General features: G+C 36.4%; 1 protein-coding gene across 1 annotated transcript in view; it reads left to right on the top strand.

Annotated features, from left to right (window-relative positions):
* The first annotated feature begins 6,126 nt into the window (after positions 1-6,126).
* The window catches only part of CYP19A1 (cytochrome P450 family 19 subfamily A member 1), a 30,642-nt gene continuing 11,973 nt past the window's right edge, over positions 6,127-24,795 (top strand). Inside the window, exons 1-5 of the mRNA XM_072402386.1 lie at positions 6,127-6,235; positions 8,888-9,088; positions 13,792-13,942; positions 16,251-16,405; positions 23,247-23,423. Of these exons, the coding sequence (XP_072258487.1) occupies positions 8,944-9,088; positions 13,792-13,942; positions 16,251-16,405; positions 23,247-23,423 (628 nt within the window). The 5' untranslated portion in view covers positions 6,127-6,235; positions 8,888-8,943. The remainder of the gene's footprint in view (positions 6,236-8,887; positions 9,089-13,791; positions 13,943-16,250; positions 16,406-23,246; positions 23,424-24,795) is intronic.

The raw sequence follows: 24,795 nt of genomic DNA, 5'->3' as shown, positions 1-24,795 counted from the left end.
AATTTATTCATTTACAAAATACTAAAAACAATCTTAATGAAATACCAAGCTTATTTGTGTATATTTTTCATTTATTTAAAAAAAATGTCTTATATCATGTAGTTTTCAACATTCCATACAAGTTAAGGTTTTGAGTCCTTAACGCCTTTTACCCGAAAGCTTTCTAGAAGGACACAACACATTATCTGTTTGCAAATTCTTGTATTCTATATCTGATAATCAACTTTCACTAAACTCTTTATTTTGATGAACATCCAAATCACTCAACCAAGTCTAGCTCTTTAAACAAGGGTGTGAACCCAGTGACCCAATTTTATTATACTTTTACCACCAGTTTTAATACTCCAAACATAAGTGGGTTAGCACCTCAGTGGCAAAAAAAGGACCGATAAAAAGAGAGACTTTATTTTAATTTGGCAGTTTGCATCCATGAGATTCAGTCACATTGTTAATCATCTTTGTCCTGCAAAGACTTCTCTTCTGGGTCACTGTTCCACCTACTCCATCTACTTTTTGTATTTTAATGCGTCAAAGTGATCAGTGTGTAAGTGTTGCATATACTCATAATTTTCTCTTTATATAAGGTATATTTGTAAATAAAGAGTTTTGCATTTTTTTACCTAATTGTAGTTTGATCTTATAGCATCTAATGCCATATCTACTTTTTGCTATTGGTAGTGGCAGGTGATGATGTTGTACTGGCAGATAGGAATAAACTCAGGCTGAAGTTAAAGTGGTAAAGTTCTAAATCTTTTATGTTATTACTTTGGGTATTTCCTAATATTTCATTGTACAAGTTTCTACTACTGCTGTTGCTTATATTGTAAAGTGTTTGGGTTTTTTTTTGACCAAAACATATATGTTGCCTGATCCGGTGGTGTTTAGGAGAGATGGATTAAACACCCAAAGTTAAATTCAGAAACGGTTCATTTTGCCTTAAGATCAGTCAGCCTCCTTGCCACCAAATACAAGGGATCGCCATTTATAATACATCTACAGGTAATAGAAAGTCTGCATGACTCTCTTCTATATAATATGGTAAGAGACAGATGGATACACAGATGGTTGACTTTATTGCGCTATTCTGACAGCAGCTGGGAAGACGATTCTGTTCCATCCTTTACTAGATAATGGAAGATTGTTCTCAAACTGATCTTTAAGGCGTCTTTCTGCTGAAGAGGATGGTGTAGGGGTAAATAGTCAAAATGTCAAAATACTTCAGCTGAGGAACAATAACTAAGGCAATAGATCATTCTAAGAGATGTGTTTGTCCCCTTCAATGTGACGTTAACTGGTTTGAAGGAAGACATGACTTAGCATTTGCTGGAATATTGATAAAAGAGGCCATTGCAACATTCATTTTTTTCTATTAAGTTCATTTTTAACATCTGTCTGCTATCTAGCTTCTTCCAAGCCTGAGCTTATTTCACACTTTATTGACCAGAGCAAAAATTTGCTGAAGATGCAATACTAATAACTTTTTAACTGCTCTGAGTATTACCAGAACAATTATGCTAAATGGAATCCATTTACAATAATAGACACCAAGTACATTATGAATGATCTAAATTAATGTGCCAACCATTTTTTATCCACTGTCACTGCACATGTAGGACAAATGCAGTATTACAAATATTACCTTTGGGGGTTTTTAAAATTCTGTCTAGAACAAATTAAACATTTTTACCATGTGGAAAATGACCCTGCATGACACAAGTGTGTTACTCATTGCCAATGTGACTGAAAAGATGCAAAAGTGATGGAGCACATTTTAGTTTTCTGAAAAGTTTTTCCATAGTTGACTCCACATCTATTTTCAATGACCCCCAAAGAGCCAGAGTATCAGTTACAGACAAATTATTCCTTCTGGAAAGTAGATCGCTCAATATATTTATCAGGGGGTAGAGCAAAAACCCCAACTCAAAATCACCCCACCCTGCCCCTAGCCACTGTCCTAACCCTACTACTAAGCATTACCCTAACTAAGACTACCTACAGATATGAGACAGACTTGTAAATGATTTCATTATGTCCTGTATGCCACCAGTTAGCAGGACAGTATTGGAGAGGAATTCTCCTTGATAGGGACACAAAAAACAAAGCCCGACAACCTAGATATCCAAAATGGAAACAAAACAGGAGTTGGGCTTTGAGTGTATAACTAATATGGAGTTCTTGCTGGTTGAATCATGCAGATCATGCCCTCTGGCTCTTCACCAATCAAATGTGCAGGATTACCATGCATATACAGTAAATTAAAAATGATATACCACTCTTTGTGGAAGCTGTCCCTTGTGATTCTGCCATCTTGGCATAAATAAAATATAAAATGTGTGAAAAAAGAAACCTATTTTCTGAATTACTCCTTCTAGATATGAATCTCTCCAAATGTCAGCCCTTTCCCATGTAAGCAATTGGCTTCTCCTAAAATACATAAAACAACTGTAACACAGAAGAATAATGTTGGGTATTGTCTGTGAGAGCCTTTTGTTCATCTGACATGAATTATTCTAAACATCAAGCTGCTGGACAAGCCTGCCTTTGACTTCTGCATTTGGTGGCAGTAGAAAAGTGCTTAATTATTGAGACATCCTTGTTTTATTAACTTTACGTTTGTGCCAGTAGCGCAATGTGTGGGAAATCTCTTCAAATCAAATATTGTCAAGACATGCCACAAGACTAGTCCTGGAGCCTCTTTATGCAAAGAATTTTTGGAACTTTACATACAACAATGAAGATAATTAGTCTTCTTGTTCAGTAGAAACAAAATGTAATCTGAAAAATGTTTAACGCCCAAGTAGAAGCACAGAAATGTAACAAAGTTCCTCTTTATCACTTTAAATCAGATAATGCAGAGATGATTTTTAGATTACATGTATGAATTGTGTTCAAGCAATATTTTTTATTTATTTAATCATTTTTATGCAAAATACTACTCTAATGTGATAATAAAGTCTATGAAAAACTCTTGGCAGCATTGTTCAGCGTGAATTCATTATCCTGTGTAAGCACAGAGAGAAAACTCCAACTCTATAGGAACCTAATGCCATTCTATATAGTAAAGATGTAGATTCAAGTTTTACATCTTTTAACTTTTAATTAAAACTCAAACTATTGCAGGGCAGGTGGAAGCCCCAACACCATTCTATTACAAATTGTGCTGTTTTTATCACTTTTACAAAGTGTTATATAACCTGTAATAAGTACTGTTCTGCGTGTGAGCTAGAAGGCTTTCCCCAAAACATTGCAGTCTTGTCCATCTTATAGAGCCAGCTCGGGTTGAGATTAGAAGGGTCCGATTATACATTGGGCTACAATGACAATCTAGACAATCTAGCCAGTCACTCCCAGAGTAATAAAAAGATTAAGAGAACCCTTGAACCTGCAAACAAGTGGTAAATAAATGATTACATTTTGACTCCTTTAGAGCAGTAAACTGATTAATGCTGTACTTCAAAAAAGACAAATACAGTGGTACCTTGGTATAAGTCCACTTTGGAATAAGTCCAACTTGGTATAAGTCCTGTTTGGACACAAAAAATTTTGCTAGGTATACAACTTTTGTGCTAGAACTTGTATGGGTCAAAATGAGTCGTAAGACCGCGCTACCCTTATTTACCGCTCCAGACAAAGCCACGACTGCCCACAAGCGTCAGTACGCCAGTTGCTACCATTCAGTGAACAACCTGCGCTATAACTCTCTGTGAATTCTATAACATCTCCTCCCTTCTCAGCACCATCCTAGTAGGCACTCGACTCTTCTCAGCAAGGTAAAGTGAGGTTAAATTTTCATTTATTTCATCTAATTGCTTTTGTGTTTATGTATTTTAGTATTAAGCAGTGTTTCAATTATTTCATACAGCCCCATCAATGTATAATATGCCAATAACAATAGGATTTCATGGGAACAGATTAATCATTTTCCTTTTATTTCTTATGGGAAAAATGTGTCTGGTATAAGTCCAAGGATCTGGAACGGATTAAGGACCAAGGTACCACTGTATACAAATATACCAGAACTACCTCTTTCCTGAATTTTTGCCAACAGACTTGTATTTTGTAGTTTTTATTCCTTCCATGTAAACATGGTACAACTTTATGTCTGCTTTATGTAAGATGTAATTCTTAGTAATTGTTTCTGCTCCAAGTGTATGAACACTGTACACTTCTGTTCTCTACATGGGATATAATTCACAGAATCAGTTCTTATTTCGTTTCTATGCACCCCACACAGTAACATTGCTTTTGTTTTATTTGTTGGGTACAATTTTTACTATACTGTATTTTTTTACAGTGCATGGTATGATTTAGAAGTGCTGCATGACATCTGTTATTATTTGTATATAGCACTGCTTATATCCCCTTTTTTGTACTTTGTCCACTCTCTGTGCCACGTTGCCTATACAGTTTAGTGGCAGTGAATGCCACTTCTTTTAGCCTATAACAATACAACTAGAATAGTTGTATTGTTGCATTTGTCAATAAAATTTGGACTGAATGTTGTCTGTGCAATGTGTTAGGCATGATGGAGGTGAAATAATCAGGAGGCCTTTGAAATATTTTGTAATAGGGGCCCTAAAAAATTTAATATAAAAGTGTCTATGTAGTTTGAAACATTTATGACATGAACCATCTTTTTTCTCCAATGAAGATTAGGAAATGACAGGATGAATGATAAGATTAAAACCTTGCTAGATGCAATGGACAGTGTCTGTCCAAGCCTTTTTGGGAAACATTTTTTTCTGGCATTTATGAACTATTTGCCTAGTAAGAATCATTTTAGAGGACAGGGGTTAAAGTGTATTCAGACAATTTAGTGAAATGGTTTTTGATCAATTTTGTTTACAAAATGGGGATATATATTAAAATAATATTCTAGTTCTTGAATTTATAAAAGGTGCATCCTTTTTATGATTTATTAAAGCTCTCCAATGCTGGAGAGGATACACTTTCATAAGTGAACCTGGGTGATTCAGTAAACCTGGAATGGATCTGGTCCAGTGTTAAAACCAAATTACTTTTAAGAAATCCATTCCAGATTTGCTTGATCACCCAGGTTCACTGACGAAAGTGTGTATTTTCTGGCCTTGGAGAGCTTTAACCTCCTTGCCGTTAAGCCCGACCTTCGTACGGGCTCAAAAAAGTTGCTCTTTTCGTTAAGCCCGAGATTTTCCGTACATTAAAATCCCCACTTACCCAGGTAAGTGGGGATTTTAATGTAGGGAAAATCTTGGTCCCCCTGTGCTCTTCATTATATCTACTAGACCCCTATTCGGACATATTTCTGTAAGTTACAGGTCTACAATTTAAAAAAAAAAATTGCATGAAAACCTGTAAGAGAGAGAAATCCAGACCTCAGTGTAACGCCCAGGTGGTTAATAAATCAGGCCCAATGGACTGGCTGTATAGTTATATATAGGGTAGTTATTCCTTTGCAAGGAGGAATAGGTAGATGGCATTGTTCTCCTCTTAAGCACAATTGAGGTCACTGAAGCACAAAAAGAAACTAGAGTATGGAGTTACTGGAGCACAGTATGATTTTATTACATGGGACTGTTAGGGATGCAAATTGTATCAACTGTTCATTGTTAAATCATAAACAAGTTGGACTAAATACTTTGCTCATCTTTTCTCACTGCCTTATTTAAGTCACAAATGTGTAAAGTTTATTTTCAGTATGCATCTAATTTACCGTATTTTTTGTAAAATTCACGCAATAATTTTAAAGTAAAAAGTATATAATACCAATATAAAAACATACGTATATAACACTCAATAAATTGCTAAATGGGAGATATGAATTTGGTCTCCTTACCTATGATTTCTAACTATTTCCTTTTACCTTTTTTTCCTTTTATTTTATTATATCTTATACATGTTACTTGTAAATGCAGCCATTGCTTTTTGACACAACAAACAAAGGAATGGTCTAAGAAAAAAACAAACAAATCTTTGCACAGTTGTATACACATTTAGGCATTATTCTGCAGATATTTAATGAAATGTATAAAGAGATTCAGGCACACGGTCAGGTTACAAACTTCTGCTGGTTGTAGTAATGACACTTATGAAATAAATCATCTGTTTCCAAGCAACTGATCTCATAGCAACTTGAAGCACCTTTTTCACAATCAGTACTGGTCAGAAATGTTTTTTACCTATTCTCGTTTCTTGTATTAAAGGAGTAGGAACTTCAAAGGTTCCTCAGAGGATGCAGATGTGCCAGCAGACACAGGTATGAATCTGATTCATGCTTTTTGTAATTTAACATAGAAAATGGTGTGCTCATTCATTTTTAATGAAATGGCATGTGAACTTATTAGGTTTAATTACCTGGGGCTTTTATTTATAGTTGTAAATTATTTATTTTTAGGATATTTGTTTTCTGTTTTTTTTTTTACATGATTTTATTGTATCCTTTGGGTTGTTACAATGTTGCTTAAAGTTATAAAATTTGCAAATTATACCAACATGCTCTTTTAACTGACCAGCAATCCAAAAAAACTAAGAGGCAGTTTGAATGTCACAGATATGTAATATGTACAGTTGTAAAATTGTATTCTCATAAAATACTACAGTCCATGAAGAACGGACAATACAGGACTTTATGCAGTGCCTACATGATAAAATACAGTGCAGCAGGAATTTGATTTGTAAAGAGGATCTGCCATTACTATTTAAAAAAAATGAGAAAAGTGAGCAACATTATTTATTGTAAAACCTTGCAGCTGAACAGAATAAGAGAAAGTATTCTTTGTGGGAAGTTACTGATATCACTGTATTACGGGTAAACAATTTCCTCAATAGTTCCAGAATTATGTAACTATTGGGTAAAAGTATGGATAATGATTTTTATTGTGTATTGTTGTTTATTATGATTGCATTCCAGTAGAATCTTGTACCGTACATTTATCTTTTAGCTACAAAATCCAATAAAACTCATCACAGATTTTGCTTATATATGATATTCCTACTTTATTACATTGTGTAATATTTTATTCATTTTAAATCAAATTAAACCATAGTAGGACATATCTTTCATTTAATGAATATAGAAATTTGAACTTTGAGCTAGACATACTCGTATTTATATAGCCGCCAGTGATGATAGTTTTATAAACTTAGAAGATGTTCTAAGCATCACAATATACTCCTAATATTGCTCTCATGCATTTTATTTCATTTTTCCTATATTATAATTAATTTAAGAATTTTAAGAATTCTTTGTTTTATACTATATACTCCTTAGAGAGTTTGTGATTAATGTGCCAGATTTTCCTTTACGTTAGTGCCATGATACTGATGGGACTGATTAGGGAGTATACCAAAGGCTTGCAGAAAGCTGAAATTGTTTTTTCACTTTATTTTCAATTTTGTAAAAAGATAAGGGCAGATGCAGCAGCCAAATTCCCAGAATCTCACTGGGGAACAATTGTAAAACTAAATAAAATCTCTTTCACAAGTGCTAAGGAGGCAAAATGTAAAGTTTCTTCTTTTTGCCAGAAAAAAAGTCCATAAATTGGGTCAATAAGCTGTAATACTTATCTTTACATTATAGAAATACATTTTATATGAACGCTTTGCTATTGCAATTCATATAATTGCTTTAGCTGTGTTATACCAATCTGCACTGTATTACTGTAAACTACAAAATGACAATGACTTTTCAGCCTGAAAAAAAACACATCGGGAAAAAAAAATCATCTTCTGAAACAGTACTGACTGGTACCGAGTGCAACAGGCAAGCTTGGATTCTTTTTTCCTATGCTAGCCAAAACAAGATTGAAGTTAGATAGAAAAATGTAGTTTTGTGTAGTTAGATATTTAAGATATTGATATGTTTCTTAATGATACAAATATGTGTTTTTATTATAAAAAAAAGAATAATAAAAATGCAGCTGGACCTACAATCAATGACATATATTCTACCAGTAAATAGTTTTTTATCTGATTTTCCATTCTTAAAGTTAAACACCAGCAACATAATTTCTATTAGTTTGTAATTGGGGAAGACTAGATAGAACCTCTGTCATGTTTTGTTGTCATGTCTGTTCCCCGGCTTTCTATCTGGGCAGAAGTGGGGACATTTGCAAAATAGTTGTACATACATAATACAAATACATGTACAAAATGTATATTTTTAGAATCAAAAAAGTTCCTAGAGATTCTTTCTCACAAAGATCATGAGGATATTTACAACAACCAAAAGATGTAATGGAGGCATTAAACTGATAATTAAAATAATGTGGAGTTCATGTTTTAAAACAATATTTTTTGCTCATAGCACAGTAAAAAAAACAAATTTTGTGGGTGCAAGGACTGTGGTATAGGAGTTCCTGCAATGAGCTGGCTGTGGTTTTCGTTGGCCATTACCCATTCACGTTACTCTTGTTGCTTCCACTAAATAATATGATCTGGTGTATGTAAGCATGAATCAAGGCTGCTGACATACACAATTCATTACAGTTTATGAATTTCACATGTATTGCTATAATAAGAAATGCATTGCTACACAGCTTAGAATAAAAGCTACTTATTTACAATAAATATACAAATACACCAGTAAATAATACATTTGGATAAAAAGAATAAAAATATATATATTTTGTTGTATATTATATACAAATATTGCTCTATAATGCCGTATATCCTGAAAATAAATGTCAAACTACTTTGGCTGCCCTGTCAAGGGCATTCCCCCTGAACAGCTGCCACTTGCGCTATCAAAGTGAACTGAGCAGCACAAAGTTGATGAATAAGTCTTATCTGCCTGTTTTGACTAATTTTGCATCCAATCTCACTGCTTCCCAAAACATGAAAAGGGTGAATGTCAACAAAGCCCTTGATGTCATATTTCCATGTCTAATGTCACCTGGGGTTTTTAAAGGTTGTCGGCCAAAGGAATCCATTCCCTTCTGCACCCACACCTAGAAGAGGAGAGAAATGATTCTGGAAGCTCTGAACACTATGCAGTACAATATCACGGAGGTGATGCCCAGCCTGGCCCCAGCTACAGCTGCTTCTGTGGTGGCCTTCATATTTCTGCTCATCGTCATCTGGAGTTATGAAGAGACATCTTCTATACCAGGTAGGTTCATTAGAAATGCATGTATGATTTGTAACTGATTCTTTTTCTGTATTGCATATTTCTTTATACATTATTAATTTAGAATGCATTCAAAATCTGGAATTAAAGTCTTTATGACATTTCAGAAGTAGTTATGTCAAACTGCAAAAATATAAATATTACCCTTTGGGCCCATTTCACAAATATTGTGTAATTAGAAGTGGGAAATTTCTGCAGTGGAGATATTTTATAAGTCATTATATTTCAATCCATGAATACTGCAGTATTTTGGTGATTTATGTGTTATCTTGTGGTTTTATGGATATTATGCAGTATAGGACTCAGCATGGTAGCACATGGGGAATGAAAGCTGTTGTCATATAATTGACATTTATTTTACTCCGCATGTGATGTACATTGATTTAAGTTATGTACTGTATAAAAAATGTGTGATGAAATTCAATGTGATAATTTTCACAAATGTGCTTAGAACTCATAGGGCTCTATTTATAAAACAGGGAATCAGACATTCCCTCAATTATTCTCTAGTTGGAATCTTCCAGGTCCATGTGATTCAATGGTAGTAATTGATTTCCACCAGGAAATGTTTGACGGAATGTCAAATTCCCCGTTTTATGAATAGATCCCATAGTGATCAGGGATCATTATTATTCCTTTGCCACTCCATACAGAGGATCACCACTTGATTACCATCTACAAAAATCCTGAATTTTTAGTTGCATTGGTGTTCTTCTGACCAAAATGTTTTTTAAGTCACTCACCTAGAAAAAGCATGCAGACTACGGGACTTGGCTTATCTCCATACCTGTTCCAGGTGAGTGAGAAGAATACAATGACAGCCATGTAACAATTTCAAAGAGTTGGTAATGGCTGTGCCCAATAAATTCTCATTGCTGGTGCCCTTTAATCAACAGAATGTGCTGTAAAAACCTTTGTGGATCTTTATCAAAGTTTTCCTCTGCAAATCTGGTATTGTACACAATTGTTTATGTGGATTCAGTGACTCAGGGGTTAGCACTCCAGCCTTTGCAGTGCTAAGTTTTAGGTTCGGATCCCAGCCAGGGCACTATCTGCATGGAGTTTGTAGGTTCTCCCTGTGTCTGTGTGGGTTTCCTCCCACATTCCAAAAACATGCAGTGAGGTTAATTGGCTCCCTCCCCCCCAAAAAAAAAAATTGACCTTAGACTACAACAATGACATATGACTGTTAGATTGTGAGCTCCTTTGGGGGACAGTTAGTGACACGACTGTGACAGTGCTGCGTAATATGATGGACCTATATAAATACTGTGTAATAATAATATTAATCTCCCCCAATTACCCGCTCTCCGTTGTCTCGGTTTTCCTCCTTTCTAACCCTTCTCAATAACCTATAACAAATGACTGTTTGGTATATTACTTCTGCCCCAAGGCTGGAGGTAAAATAGGAAACATGTGGCTTGTAATACCCTATGAGTTATGCTTTGTCAGTTAGCACTTTTTTAGGACAGTTAACTCACAAGTTGGTAATTTACATCTCTCATGTCTTTTCTCCAAGTTTCCCATGTCTTTGTCAATTGACATCAACAACAAATATTCTAATAAATCAGTATGCAATTTTTTTATTAACTCTTGCTTTGTAAATTGAGTGCTTTTGTAAGTAAATACATACCAGTTACCAGTTCTTTCTCTTAACTTCCTGAATGATAAAATAACTATATAGCATTAGGATTTTGCCATTTACATGTGATCAGATATTTCATAAAAGGCACTGTTTTAATTAAAAGTTAGGTTAGGTATTTATTAGCAAAGTCTGGTCAGGCTAATTTAGCCTCTGGATTTTTTTGGATTCTCTATTTGGTAAATCTTTCTACCATGATAACTACCTTTATTACTGATAATCTGGGAGTATTGGGACTGACCCTTTAACCTTGAGGCCTGGGTCATCTTTATGTATGGTATGGTAAGGCAGCCTATTCATTGGAATGGACTGCCTATTGCATGGCAATGTGTGAAAAAAAACATGCATGGCCCATTTATTGTTTAGTATCAAATAACATGGTGCGGTATATGTGGAATTTTGTTTTGAAATGTGATACACCACAGGTAGGTTAAAATACCATTAGAATGAATGGCTCTGCAGTGCACGTTGTGTTACATGTGTTACCATGTCTGGCCCTGCACCACAGAGACTAGAACCAATACTGATGATTTATCAAAACTTAACACATTATCACCTAACACAGTACAATATAATGAACATGTAGTGAAGGTGACCATGATGTATAATGCAAATGCTCAGTTTTTGGTATTAAAGTGTTTTTTTTTCAGCACAATCCAAATAACATCATGATCATTGTGATCGAAGTAAAACTTCTTTTACATGAACATCACTAGATCATTTGTTTCCATTTTAAATAATTGAATCAAATCATTGATTTATTCCACTGATCATTGATTTATATTTCAATGTGGTGATGTTATGACCACATTGAAAACAACTGAAGAATGTATTTGCTTGCCAGTTGCTGCCTGTCTTTAAAAATAAATTGTACCTTGCTCAAAATGTGGCCTCTTTAAATTGTTTAGGTTTATCCAGGTGTTTGATTATTAATTAATTATTATTAGAAGTAGAATGTTGACTTTAATGTCTTGAACTTTCATTCACTTCAGATACCCAATCATTCCCATGCACATAGCAAACATGGCTTCTTTAGGTTTTATCTCTGATCTTCAATCTTTGAAGAAAAAAAAAAAACAGATAGGGTAGGGTAAAAAAAAAACACTTGCCAAGGCTTTACTGGGCATTCACATTACAGGAAGGCAGGAATAGCGTAGAAAGATTTATCAGAGCACAGAGAGTACACACAATGATCAAATGCTAGGGTGGCATGGACTTTAATGACTAAAGTAAGGGGGGGTCCAAATATTAGCTAACAATGTAGGGGTATGGACATGGACCAGTTATGTAAGCAGGCCCAAATACTAATCAATAACGTAAAAGGGACACATTATGAACTCCGAACACCAATGAGAGGGGGCACACACTGCACACACTAATGTCAGGTGATCCAGATCATGAATATGATGAATTTAGGGGGGTACACACAGAACACTAGGGGCACAGACAATTGACCACTAAAATAAAGGGGTCTCAAAAACTGACCACGAAAAAAAGGGGGACACAGGCACTGGCCACCAATGTAAAGTGGGCAAGAACACTGACCACCAACGAGATGGGGCACACTCTGACCATCAATGTAAGGGGATACAGACCACAAATATAACGGGGTACAAAGAGTAACCACCGTTGACCATCAATGTATAGAGGGGCATGAAATGTTATCACCAATGTAAGAAGGCATGGACACTGACTATCAATGTAAAGGCAGGGCATGATAGTGATCACCAATCTAAAAGGGCTTGGGCAGTAACCACCAATGTGAAGGAGGGGTCTGAAGAGTGAATATCAATGTAAGGGTGTTAGAGGTACTGACCAGGCTAATCACCAATGTTAGGCAACATGCTGAGCACCAATAAAGAGAGAACACCGACACTTCTTTACTGTTTTTCTCCTGGGAACAAAAATTTCAAAAGTTAGCATTATCCTATTAATTACGGCAATAAAAATAACACCAAAAGAAGTCCTTACTAGAGATAAAGAGAGCAATAATCACTGTTTTATGGGTCCGTGGCTTAAGGTGAGTAAGAATGATTTTTTTTGTCCTATGCTAGTGATCATTTATAATATGGGGGAACCCTTGAAATACCTATCTGGTCTTCAGGAAATCCCTGCTATTATTACTATATTCACAGCTCACAGTACATTACATGGCCAGTGGGAAGTATGTCACCCTTACAGATTTTTAAAAATATAATTGGTGTCAGGTAAATTGACCTGAGAGGCAGAAATTTCTCATTACTCAACAAACCCCTAGCAACTTCTGGAGGAACCCTGGAGATCAGTGTAAAGAAAATCACACAACTCTACAGTTTCTAAGCTGGATCCCATCCAACCTTTCAGAACAATGATTGTGCTCTGAGTAACCACAAAGTCAAACAAATAGCTGCGGTTTGAAAATGTTATCCATCTAAATTTCACAGTTAAAGATAAACTTAAGCTGGAGATGTTTTTTTCTTTACTTTTGGGGTTTAGTGAAGAAAAATGAGAACTTCCTTTAGGTCTGTATTGCAGTCTGCATCCCTTTTGGAGAATATTTCCCAAATCTTTCCAATGAGGACATAGACAACAACAAAACATTTTATTAGAATAGAAAAATGAACCTCTGTCAGGTTATTGTTATCTGTGTCAACACACTATGAAATACCGGTACATTTCTCCTTCCTGACTGATTGAAAATTTTGGCAATAGAGATTCTCATTCTAATTAAATCAAATGAAATTTTGAATTAAAATTACACTGTAATGCCCTCCTAGCACTATATTATATACAAATATCTTCCATGCAACTTCCTGTACTGGGAGAGCATTAATGAAAATCCAACTTTCATCTGCACCAACCTCTGGAGGTCACTCTGTGCCTCACGGGGGAGCTGCAGACTGAAGAGGCAAGTCTGGAAATCATTCTGAGTGGTTACCAGCAAAGTGAAGAGACCCTTCCATTGCCACCACCATAGCTGTAAAATTGCAGGGCAGTAAATCTTCAGATGATATTGTTTATAAGTGGATGTTGTGATTATATAAATCTGTCTATATATTTCCAGGTCCTTCATATTGTCTGGGGTTGGGACCTCTGATTTCCTATTCAAGATTTCTATGGACAGGAATTGGAAGTGCATCAAATTACTACAATGGCATGTATGGAGAATTTGTAAGAGTTTGGATAAATGGAGAGGAAACGCTAATTATCAGCAGGTAAGGGAATTCTATGTTTTGTATTCTATAGTCAAAAATGTATGAAACATGAACATAAGCAGCCGTCCTTCTCAGTTCTTGTAGTGCACCAGACCATCACCTTCCCTTTTGTTAGCAATCTGATGATATGAGAATATCTACATCTCATAAAAGAGACCTATTCACGCATAAACCCAGAGCAGGATTTTTGCTGCTTTTGTCTGGAGGTATTGTGAAAAGAGCTTTTACTTACTTTATCCTTCACTTTCCTGCAGCCTCTGTTTTTCTAGCAAAGCCCTTTGTGTGCTCAGTGACAATGCAAGAATATTGGTCCTCCAATGTAAGTGATAAAATCAGAACTTGCAACAAAACAAAACAAAGCACCTTAGAGAAGAATCTGTGCTGGGCCAGTGCACAGAGGAGGGGCCTGAGCGAGTGAAGGATATGGCAAATAAAAGTAATTTACCTTATCCCCCCTAAACAAAAACAAGCATTTAATTATTTCAGGATGAGGACTGTTTATGATTGGTTATAATGGGTCACTTGCTCCTATTATGATCTTTTGTGCATTATTGTTGGTCACCAGTAGATGGCACTGTGCCCTAATGTTAAGTATGTAACAAACTCTAATAAAGTCTCAGATGGCACGTGTTTGTTGCACATTTTTAATGAGGAGACTGCACTATTACGTGCACACTGCACCTCTAGTGGCGTGACCTGAGTATAAAAAAAAGGATTTTTTTCATATGGCATTTTCTCTTCCTCTCTCTCCCCCCTTTCTTGCTCTTTCTGCCTTTCACCTTTCCCTCTTTCTCCTCTCCTGTTCTCTTTCCTTTGCTTGCTCTCTTTCTCCTCTCTTTTGTTCTTGTGGAAAACCTTTTGGGTATATTTTGCATGTGTCAGTGTCAAAGGCTGTTATTGTTTGGAAAAGAGGGGGCAGTACAAGCTAGCTGACTTAGGGGAGAAAAAAATATAAATTTGGCCCTACATAAACTTTGCATATTTTCCCAAGACTCTTCTGGCCAGGTAAAGGGTCCATGACAGCCCAGGCTTAGCTTAGAGCAGTGTAGCCAACCTTTTTGGATCCACAGACCACTAAATTTACCAGCTCCAGACCGCGCATGGGCGGGGAGCAGTGTGACACTCAAAGGGGAAAAAACTTCCCCCATAGTGACGTCATGATGCCAGGACCCTCTCACCCTCCCATCACAGGTCTGAACCTGTCCAGAGACACAAGCCACTCACTTCCCTGAACCTATGATCTATACGGGGGAACATGGTCCCCAGATCACCAAAATTTTCATGCGGACCACCGGTTGGGGACCGCTGACATAGAGGGAGCCGTTTGAATGATATTGCCAAAACTGAGGCATCTGGTGGTGAATAAGACATTTATATGTTTTATATGAGATTCATAATTTAACTAAGCCTGCAAACACATTTGATAAAAAGAGCAAAAGTTCTTTATTGCAGCAATGCAAGTTTACAAGCAAATCTGTCTACCAAATGCAAAAACACTGGAACAGACCTGATGGTTCAATAAACACATGTGATCGCTCTCCCTGCAGACAGTTGAAAATCTACTGTTGCATTGGGCTATGTTTGCAACTAATCAATATCCAGGCAATGCCTATGTTGAATGATTTGCATTGGACAATTTCCACATTTCTCTTTTTCTTCCTTTTTCTTTAAAGTCTGCTAAACAATTCCTTCTGAACTGTTCAGATAGAATTGAAAAAAAGCTGACAGGATGATCAAACAAGGGGCAGCCACGTGGTTTTATCTGGCATAAATTATGTTATTCTGCCCTACCAGCAGGTCCATTTATAATACATTATCTATTATCCAAAATGCCTGGGTCTTCCTCTGCTCATAATATTAAGAACTTCTTTCTCATGGAGTATGAGCAAGATAAATTTAATCAAGAGATATTACACATATTTATATTTCTTTTTTTTCCTGCAAGAACTGTTAGCTAAAACTGATATGAGGATAATGATTAAGCACGGGTTTTACCCCAATGCAACAACAGCTGCAGCCACATAGTTATGGGCAATTTTAGTGACCCTGTGGGGGAAGAGGAACTCTTAAAAAGGAATTACAGGAAAGCAGGTTAAAAATAAAATGAGCCACAAATACTAACACTGCAACCATGCTAAAATCAGGAATCTCAGTACAGATAAATACAATGTATAATTAGATCAGCTATCCACACATCGATGAATTCCCACAATAGATCAGGTACCCCACCGCAAGCTGGTACATATACCAGTATTAAATCACTATAAGGCCACCAATAATCTGAATCATTTTATATCCTTGTCTGTAGCTCTTCAGCAACATGCCATGTGATGAAGCACAGTCATTACGTCTCAAGGTTTGGCAGTAAACTAGGACTACAGTGTATTGGGATGAATGAAAATGGGATAATATTCAACAGCAATCCATCACTGTGGAAGGTGATTCGGCCTTTCTTTAACCGAGGTAGGTTACATAGTTAAATAAATCTTTGTTTTACCTCTGTGTAAGAGTGTGCAAATCCAAAACTAATTTTTATTTGGTAAAGCTGAGGGAAGGGTTAAAACAGCCATCAGTTTATTTTTGCTGAAAACTTTCCGCCATGGAGATGCAAAAGAAAGTAAGAGAGGATCTGTGTATAACGAGTGGAATTTACCTCTTAACTGTCCCTGGGACAGGAGACAACTACAGGTAGTCCCTGAGTTAAGGACATCCAACATACAGACAACTCCTAGATACTAACAGGGCTTCCCTGCTCCATCGTGTTCAGGATGGAGGCTGGTTGGGGGGAGGGGGACAGTTTGCATGACTTGCAGAAGAAATCTTTTACTAAACACAGATGAGGTTGTGGGTGATCCTAAAAGCTTAGCTGATCTGTAACATCTTGTACCTCTTTAATGACCAAGACAAATCCTGCAGCTCTTTTTTTTTTTTGCATATCAAAGCACAGCTTGCTCCAGAAGTTAATGTCTAGGCTCCAAGTTTTTTTTTGCTTTGTTTGTGATTAACTCACAGTGAGGATTTTTTTACAGTAACTGACACCATGCTGCCTAATAATATGTTGAGACAAACATCTGTCCTAATTCCATTTATTGAAATAATGTACCTGTTCCGACTTACATACAAATTCAGCTTAGGGACCTACAGTCCCTATTTCGTAAGTAACCCAGGGACTACTTGTATAAGAGTTTGGATTTCTCAGCTTTATCTGTAACAATAACCAACAATTGGATCACACCAGTGGGTCACAGCCGAAAAATAATAAAAAACATTTTGCATATAAATATGTTTTATAAATACACTTTAAAACTGAATTTAGATGATGAATTACGAGATAACCAAACCCTGTGGTAGCCATCATTCTTCTCCACTGCTCAACTCTATAGAATGTTGGTTGGCTTTTGGTGTCCTCCCATACAAAGCAGGACTGCTGGTCCTGCATTGTAAGTGATGACCATGGAGCTGCAACAAGCCGGGCAGAGACCCTACCAAACAGCTTAAGAGGAGGAAGAAAGTGGGAACAAAGAATTCCTAATTATCATCCTTTAGACAATCACACTGTAACCCTTGGATTGAGGAAGGGTGAATGGTTGCATTTGGGAAGCCATGATTTTTCTTCTGGCTTGTAGCACACTTGTTTCCATACAGGCAGAACCTGCTAATGAGTACACACTAAAGTTACCCATGAAAACTAAAAGACATGTTTTGTCACACAATTACCTTTATATCTGTGGTCAACCTTGGAAAAATAAAAACTCTGGCTGTCAGATCTCAGGGAGAGTACAAAGATTTGTATTTCTGAACTACTGTTGTTTTATTTATTAAAATTAGCAGTCAGATTGTTTGTTGATTGCATGAGATCTCCCACTCAATATAAGTATGCATGTCTATGAGCTGTATGCATACTTTTTTACCAATATATTTGGCTGTATTTTTATGCACAGCCATTCATATCTCATGTAATGCTTGCTTCAATGCATGCTAAAACTAAGACTCATTCTGCCACCTAGTGGACAGGTATCAAACGACACAGCAGTCCTAATAGTTCTATATCTCCTACTGGATAAATGGATTATTATTATTATTATTATTATTATTATTAATATTATTAATTATTAAACAGGATTTATATAGTGCCAACATATTATGCAGCGCTGTAAATAAATAGGCTATTGATAATGAACTTCCACAAGGAGTTATTACATTTCGACAGTCCTAAAAATTATGATATGAAAAGCAATGTAACTGTTACTACCAGAGCTATACCAGTCTAAAAGAAATATATATATATATATATATATATATATATATATATATTTATTTCAAATATGCTATAAATGATCCCTGAAACACACATCATAGTGAAAGCACACAGGCTGTAGATCACATTTAAAACCTATAGATCTATTGAGATTTATGAAGTCACATATCAGACTAATGCAGACACAATTGTTTGCAAAACAAGAGCTAATTATTGGGGTATTACGTTGCCATCTGCTGGCTAGTTTTTGTACTGCAACCTTTAACAATCGTGTAATTTTGTGCAGTTCCATCTCTAATTTCATTAAAGGAAAATGAAAAAATATTACTGTACCAAATGTTAAAATGAAAATCCTATTACATCAATTAATAAATACATAACTATGTATACCACCAAGATTAACATAATTTATTGATTGTGGAATTTCCATTTCCTAGTGTGTGCAGTTTTATTAATCAGATTTTTCCGGTTCTTTTAAAATATAATAAAAGCTGACATTACAGGATACATTCACAATAGTAATAGAGATAGATTACAATGGGCGATATTCCCATCCCAGCCTCAGATAATTTACAGAAACCCTTGTAGAGTGGAATGCAATGGCTGCCAATTCCGAGCCATCATTCTGCACCACTCATTCTGCTTCCTAGCTGTCCTAATGTCCCTCTTGTTTCATAACATCTCAGTCCCTGACCCAGAACTAAGATCTCCACTTGATATGTATACACTCATACTTATTGCAAGCCGGAGATTCAGCACAACAGCCAGGCATGTTGCATTTTTATAAAGAGGTATGCTACATATCAGCCATGTTATAAATTAAAATGTTGCACTGGGGGCCTATCTCCTTCCTTTTTTATTTAGACAGGGAAAGAGAGAACATTTATGTACAGCTTTTATTTCTGTTTGGGGTGTTTTTGATACCTTTTCCATGTGACAGCAGGATATGAAATAAGGGGTACGGTTGTCACTAGGGTAGAAAGACTTTTCATTTCAGTAGTACTGAAGCCCTGTACAGAAGTCAGATAATTGTTGCTGGAAACTATATTTTGTGGTTGTTTCCAGTGACAGATGAATGGATGAGTGCTGTGCACACAGTGCCATTCTAATCTATGGTGAGGGGAGGGAAAGATCAAGCAGCACCCCGCTGTGCTCCCCTATGGAGTTATTCCTGATTGATCATTCATTAGTCCACCATGGCAGATTGATATGTGCACATAGCATTACTCTTACCCTCTTTACTTTGTGTATTTGTTTATATTCCTGACAAAGAGATTGTCTATCACTAAAGCTGCGTACACACTTCCAATTTTTATCGTTCAAAATGAACGACGAACGAACGACGAACGATCGATTGGGCAAAAAACGTTCGTAAAAAAGTAACCAACAACGCCGACGAACGAGGAAAGTCGTTGGAAATGAACGACCGGACCGGCGGATCGGATTGGAACGATCGTTCGCAGATATCGTGCAGGATCGTTCGTCGTTCGTTTACCAACGATAATAATTGGAAGTGTGTACGTAGCTTTAGGCTACATACACACGTCGGATGATTCTCGTCTAATATCAGGCCTGAGGCGACTATCGGAGGAGAATCATCTGATGTGCGTATGTAGCCTAAGTGGCGAGTGTACAGCGCTCATCATTGTGGTGGATCCACGGACAGCAAACGAGGAACGATCATAATAAATGTGAAGATGAGAGAGCACAGTGGGGTGCTGCTCACCCGTTCTTCCCCTCTCCTCTCTAGAGCAGAACGATGCTGTATGTACAAAGCTCATTCATGCATCGTGCAGTCTTTTGTCGTTGGAAAGGATCGTGAAAGATCCTCAGTCTGAATCCCTAGTAGCAACATTGTTTTCAGAATCAGAATTGTTTTCAGTTTAGCTAATAAGGGCCATAATTTCTCTGTCTATAAACAATGCCTCCTTTCTGGCCCTCTGTAGCCTTGACCACTAAGGGATCTATTTTTATAGCAGTGAATCTTACATTCACTGAAACATTCACTGGTAAACGATCTTCCAAGTCCACAGGTTTTATTTATAAAATTAGGAACCTGACATTCCCTCAAACACTACCTGGTTGGGAACTTCCATTGAAACACATGTACCTGGAAGATTCCCACCAGGGAATGTCAGATTTCCTGTTTTAAAAATAGAGCCCCATGTGTTTCAGTGAAACTGAAAGTAATTGATTCTCCACCATGAATTGTTTCAGTGAATGTCAGATTCAGTGCTTTATTAATAGACCCCTAAGAGGTATCCAAGTCAGAGGCAAGATTCTCTTTTTATATGCGGTATAGCTAAGAGAAAAAAAAGCACAAAATTAACAACTCTGCCTTATTATGTAAAGACATAGGTAAAGTCATTTTTGCTGATTTGTTTAAACATCTGAGCATTTATATTCATTTTACATCCTACTTTAAATTCCCTTTTTACCGTCAGACTTGATGAATATACTGAGTGCAATGCGGTGGCAGAGATTAGCATAGGAAATGTGTTTTTTTTTATAAATCCCATTTTCAGTACATTTCACACTTTTATGCAATGATGTACTTCTCAGCTACTGATTTCACATAATACAGCTTGAGTGAAAACTGTGCAGTCATTGCATTCATATATTCCAAATGATTTTTCTGTCTCTCTTTAAGGCTTCTATGGACAATAAGGGAATTAACACAAATCACTGGTGAACACCAAATCATAATGCAATCAGCAGACTGTCTGTGGTTTGAAATGTCAAAAGCTGTATACGTCTAGTCACTTCTAAGCATTCACATCAAGGAATATATTCAAAACAGAACATTGACTCATAATTGCCTGATGCCTAGCATGCAGTGATTGCTTGTTACAAAGAGGACCTGTCAGTGCAACAGATCTACATGCTAAAATTCTTATCAGGTGACAGTGATAGTTATTGTAGGTTGCATTGTGCATACATGTAACATTTTATTAGTGCGGTAGGATCACTTTAAGTGTCCAAGGGTTAAATTCTGACTTTCTAGATAGGTATAGAACCTGGTTCTCCACGGGGGAGTGATGCCTGGTTCCGTGTTGCTGCATAGGTGGTACCTGTGCAGGTATAGGAGACAGCCAGTCACTGCCCTGGTGCAGTACTTTTGTTGGTCGACGTGCTATTTTTTTATTTTTGGGCAGGTAGGAAGGATTGGGAGAGTTCCCCAGGAGACATGGAATGCTGATAGAGAAATATATCAGAGCAAGTGCAGGATCCTGCAGATATCCAAAATTAGGAGTGGGATTTTTTGGGTTAGTCACTCAGCTTTAGACATATTTTTCCACTTTGGTTCTGTAAGAAATTACCAATAGGGACACTAATACTGCATGTGATGTGATGTTGTTCTGTGTTTGTTATCTGTGATGCTCTGCTATTAAAATAATAATAATAATTAATAATATTACTATTATTATTTATAAATAAACAGTATTTATCCAGTGCCAACATATTATGCAGCGCTGTACATTAAATAGGGCTGCAAATGACAGACAGATACAGACAGTGACACAGGAGGAGGAGAAGAAGAGGACCCTGCTACATTCACCATCTTTCCTCTGTATGTTGGATTTTGGAATAAAACTTCAAAAAGAAGTGAGCATGAGTGAGTTTCTAAAAGTCAGTGGGGAGACATTGTAGTTTATGTTTGGGGGACCCTTGATGGGATATTTTTGCAGGACTGCAAGCTTTTTCATATAGGGTCCTCTCCTCCTGCCGTGTCATTGTTTGTACCTGTCTGTTATTTGCAACCCCTATTTATTGTACAGTGCTGCCTAATATGTTGGCGCTAAATAAATACTGTTTATTATTATTTATCACAAGGTTTATATAGATACTGGCCCACTAAGGGAAGGATATTGATATTTCAGTACATATGTAAACATTTTACATATCTTTCTCATACTCCCTGTGCTAAGCCTGCACCATAAAATGTATGTTTGATTTGTAACCACTAGATATAAATTAGAATGCTACCTGATAGCTTTATACTGCTTGATATAGTACAAAGCTATGCTGCTGGCTTTATTAATAAAAAGAATAAACTATTAATGTTCAATCAACATTTTTTTTTATAAATTGATTCAAAGTTTTTATTGAATTAAATGTGTAGTCTATTAAAAATGTTGCATAGCGTATATTCCATAATTAGGCTGCACAGACATAGAAAGGGCATCAGGGCCAAAAGTTCATGTGCCTTGTGTTCCAAATCCTTTGACATGCAGAACAGTTATAGAATAAGTGCTCCAACTACATATTTAATTATTTGGTGTACAAATCCATGTTTAGCTGTAGCTGACTTTAAAATTCACAAAACCTCCTGAGCCATTTGCATACACATCTAGAATACTATAGTTATTTCACATAATGCAGCCTGTGATTTAGGTCTGCTGTCCCCTCAATTAAGTTGAATTAAGTGTCTGTACAATTACATGTTAGCTAAGTTTATTGCTACATATTCATTGACATTGTATGGTTGGATGCTTACTGATTAGGAAATGCTATATATTTTTTAAAATGTCAGAGTTTTAATAAGCAGGTATAGGGCAATCTATTCCATAGCCCAATCTATTCTGAATACTAAGATCTTGCAGGGTGTGGGGAGAAGTGATAAAAACATATGTATGAAGAACTCACAGTATTTGTGTGCATTGTATGGATGATTTTCTGGTCTTTTCATAGAGCTGAATGGTGAGGTATAAACACTGCATGGTATAAATAATATGATATGGGTAGTTCTGCCGCTTACTGTTACAAATAATTATAGAAAACACACACGGCCATTAGAGCTTCAGAAATAGCTTTGTTTATAAAATACTTTATACTGTGCTGTGTCACAGAATTCGTTACAGGAAGCTAACGGGAAACTAATGAACAAAATCTGCAGGGAAGATGGTTAATTATGGAAAATTGTACTGCTGTATATTGAATTAGTGCCTCGTATGATATCCACTAACTGGTTTGGAAGTATATGGTAATTAGGCCTGCAGGAGTTAAATAGATGAGTTTCCTACTTTTCTACTATTCATTTTTTAGCTCTTTCTGGCCCTGGACTGATCCAGACTACAGAACATTGCATTAAGTCCACCATGAGATTCCTGGCAAAACTGCCCGATATGACTGATCAACTGGGGAATGTACATGTGCTCAGGCTTATGAGACTCATCATGTTTGACACCTCCAACAACCTCTTCCTAAGAATTCCTACAGATGGTATGTAAACCTCTATTGAATCCCACTGCAGTAATAATAAACTTTTCCCCTTTGCTTGTCATGGATTGACACCTGTCATAGAGAAAAGTAGAACTTCTCCAGGGCGTCTCCAGGGTCTCTGGCGCTGGCCAATATTCTAAAGGTCAGGTGCCAGTACATGCCAAGAATAGGGCCACAGAAAGCTAGGTATGGCAATCAAATTATTTATGATTAAGAATAGTGAAGTGCCCATATTAGTGAATATTCATTGACTGCTTTGTTCTGATTGTCAGTTTATTGTTCAATTCAGTTTATTGTCAATACAAACCAACAAGAGCCATCTCACCAAATCTACTATAGATATATTTTTTCAAAAAGGAAATATGGTACAGAATGAACCCCTAATACATTCAAAAGGTTAATAATAAAAACAGCTATACCAAAAATATCTGGGCACTAATAAATCTCAGGTTTCAGTTTTTCCCTCTGCTATATATGGGGTTTATACTGTTAAAAGCCTTTGGAGTTAGAGAAAAAATAGATGCTAAAATCCTACTTGCATTGTAATGTGTGGCAAATGTGTGCAGCAGTGAGCAAGTAGGACTGAGCACAGTAGGTCTTTGGGAATCAATAGTAACTTCAGTGATTCACTATGTGAAATGAAATGAGACACAGATTAGCAGTTCTAGCCAGTTATGTGAGTTCATAGAGAAACAACATAGATGCTATGTCACATGATCAGGGCAAAAAATGATCAAATGTGCCAAAATGAAAAACAAAAAGGCAATTGTGACAAAATGCAAAAAACAAAATTGGCAAATCTTGACAATATGTGGAAAAGAAAAGGGCAATTCTGACCCAGATCGTGCTGGTGGCCCTGATCATGCTGATGACCCTGCACATTCTGGTGACTGTGTATTGGTGACTCTGCAGATGCCGGTGACCTTGACCATGCTACGATCCCTAAGTTTCTCAATAGTGTGCAACAATTAAATCCATCATTTTTTATATCACATCTCTGTAACCCCCTGTACTGTATTTCATTCAACATGTCCTATTATCCGTGTTTTGTCTTCTGTATCACATTAAACTTTTTTTTGTTTATTTTATGAATAATAGTGAAAATAATAATAATATTGGGTAGGTAAAAAACCAGTCTAGCTTAGGTGTCTAGTAAGCTAGGTACACCGATGCCCTGAAGGACTTTATATATATATATATATATATATATATATATATATATTTTTATAAAAAAAATCTCCAGGTGGCAACATTCTCTCTTTGTCCCCAACATGCTTCATCCCATACACTTCCAATGTTGGGAACCTCTATCAGTTTTACTATTCAGGATCAGATTGAAACATTGGACGAGATGGGTATTTGTGAAGTGACT

Source organism: Pyxicephalus adspersus, chromosome 2 (genome assembly GCF_032062135.1).
Source record: "Pyxicephalus adspersus chromosome 2, UCB_Pads_2.0, whole genome shotgun sequence".
Classification (NCBI taxonomy): Eukaryota; Metazoa; Chordata; class Amphibia; order Anura; family Pyxicephalidae; genus Pyxicephalus; species Pyxicephalus adspersus.
Note: the sequence above shows the minus strand (reverse complement) of the source record. Positions and strands in the feature narration are given on the sequence as shown.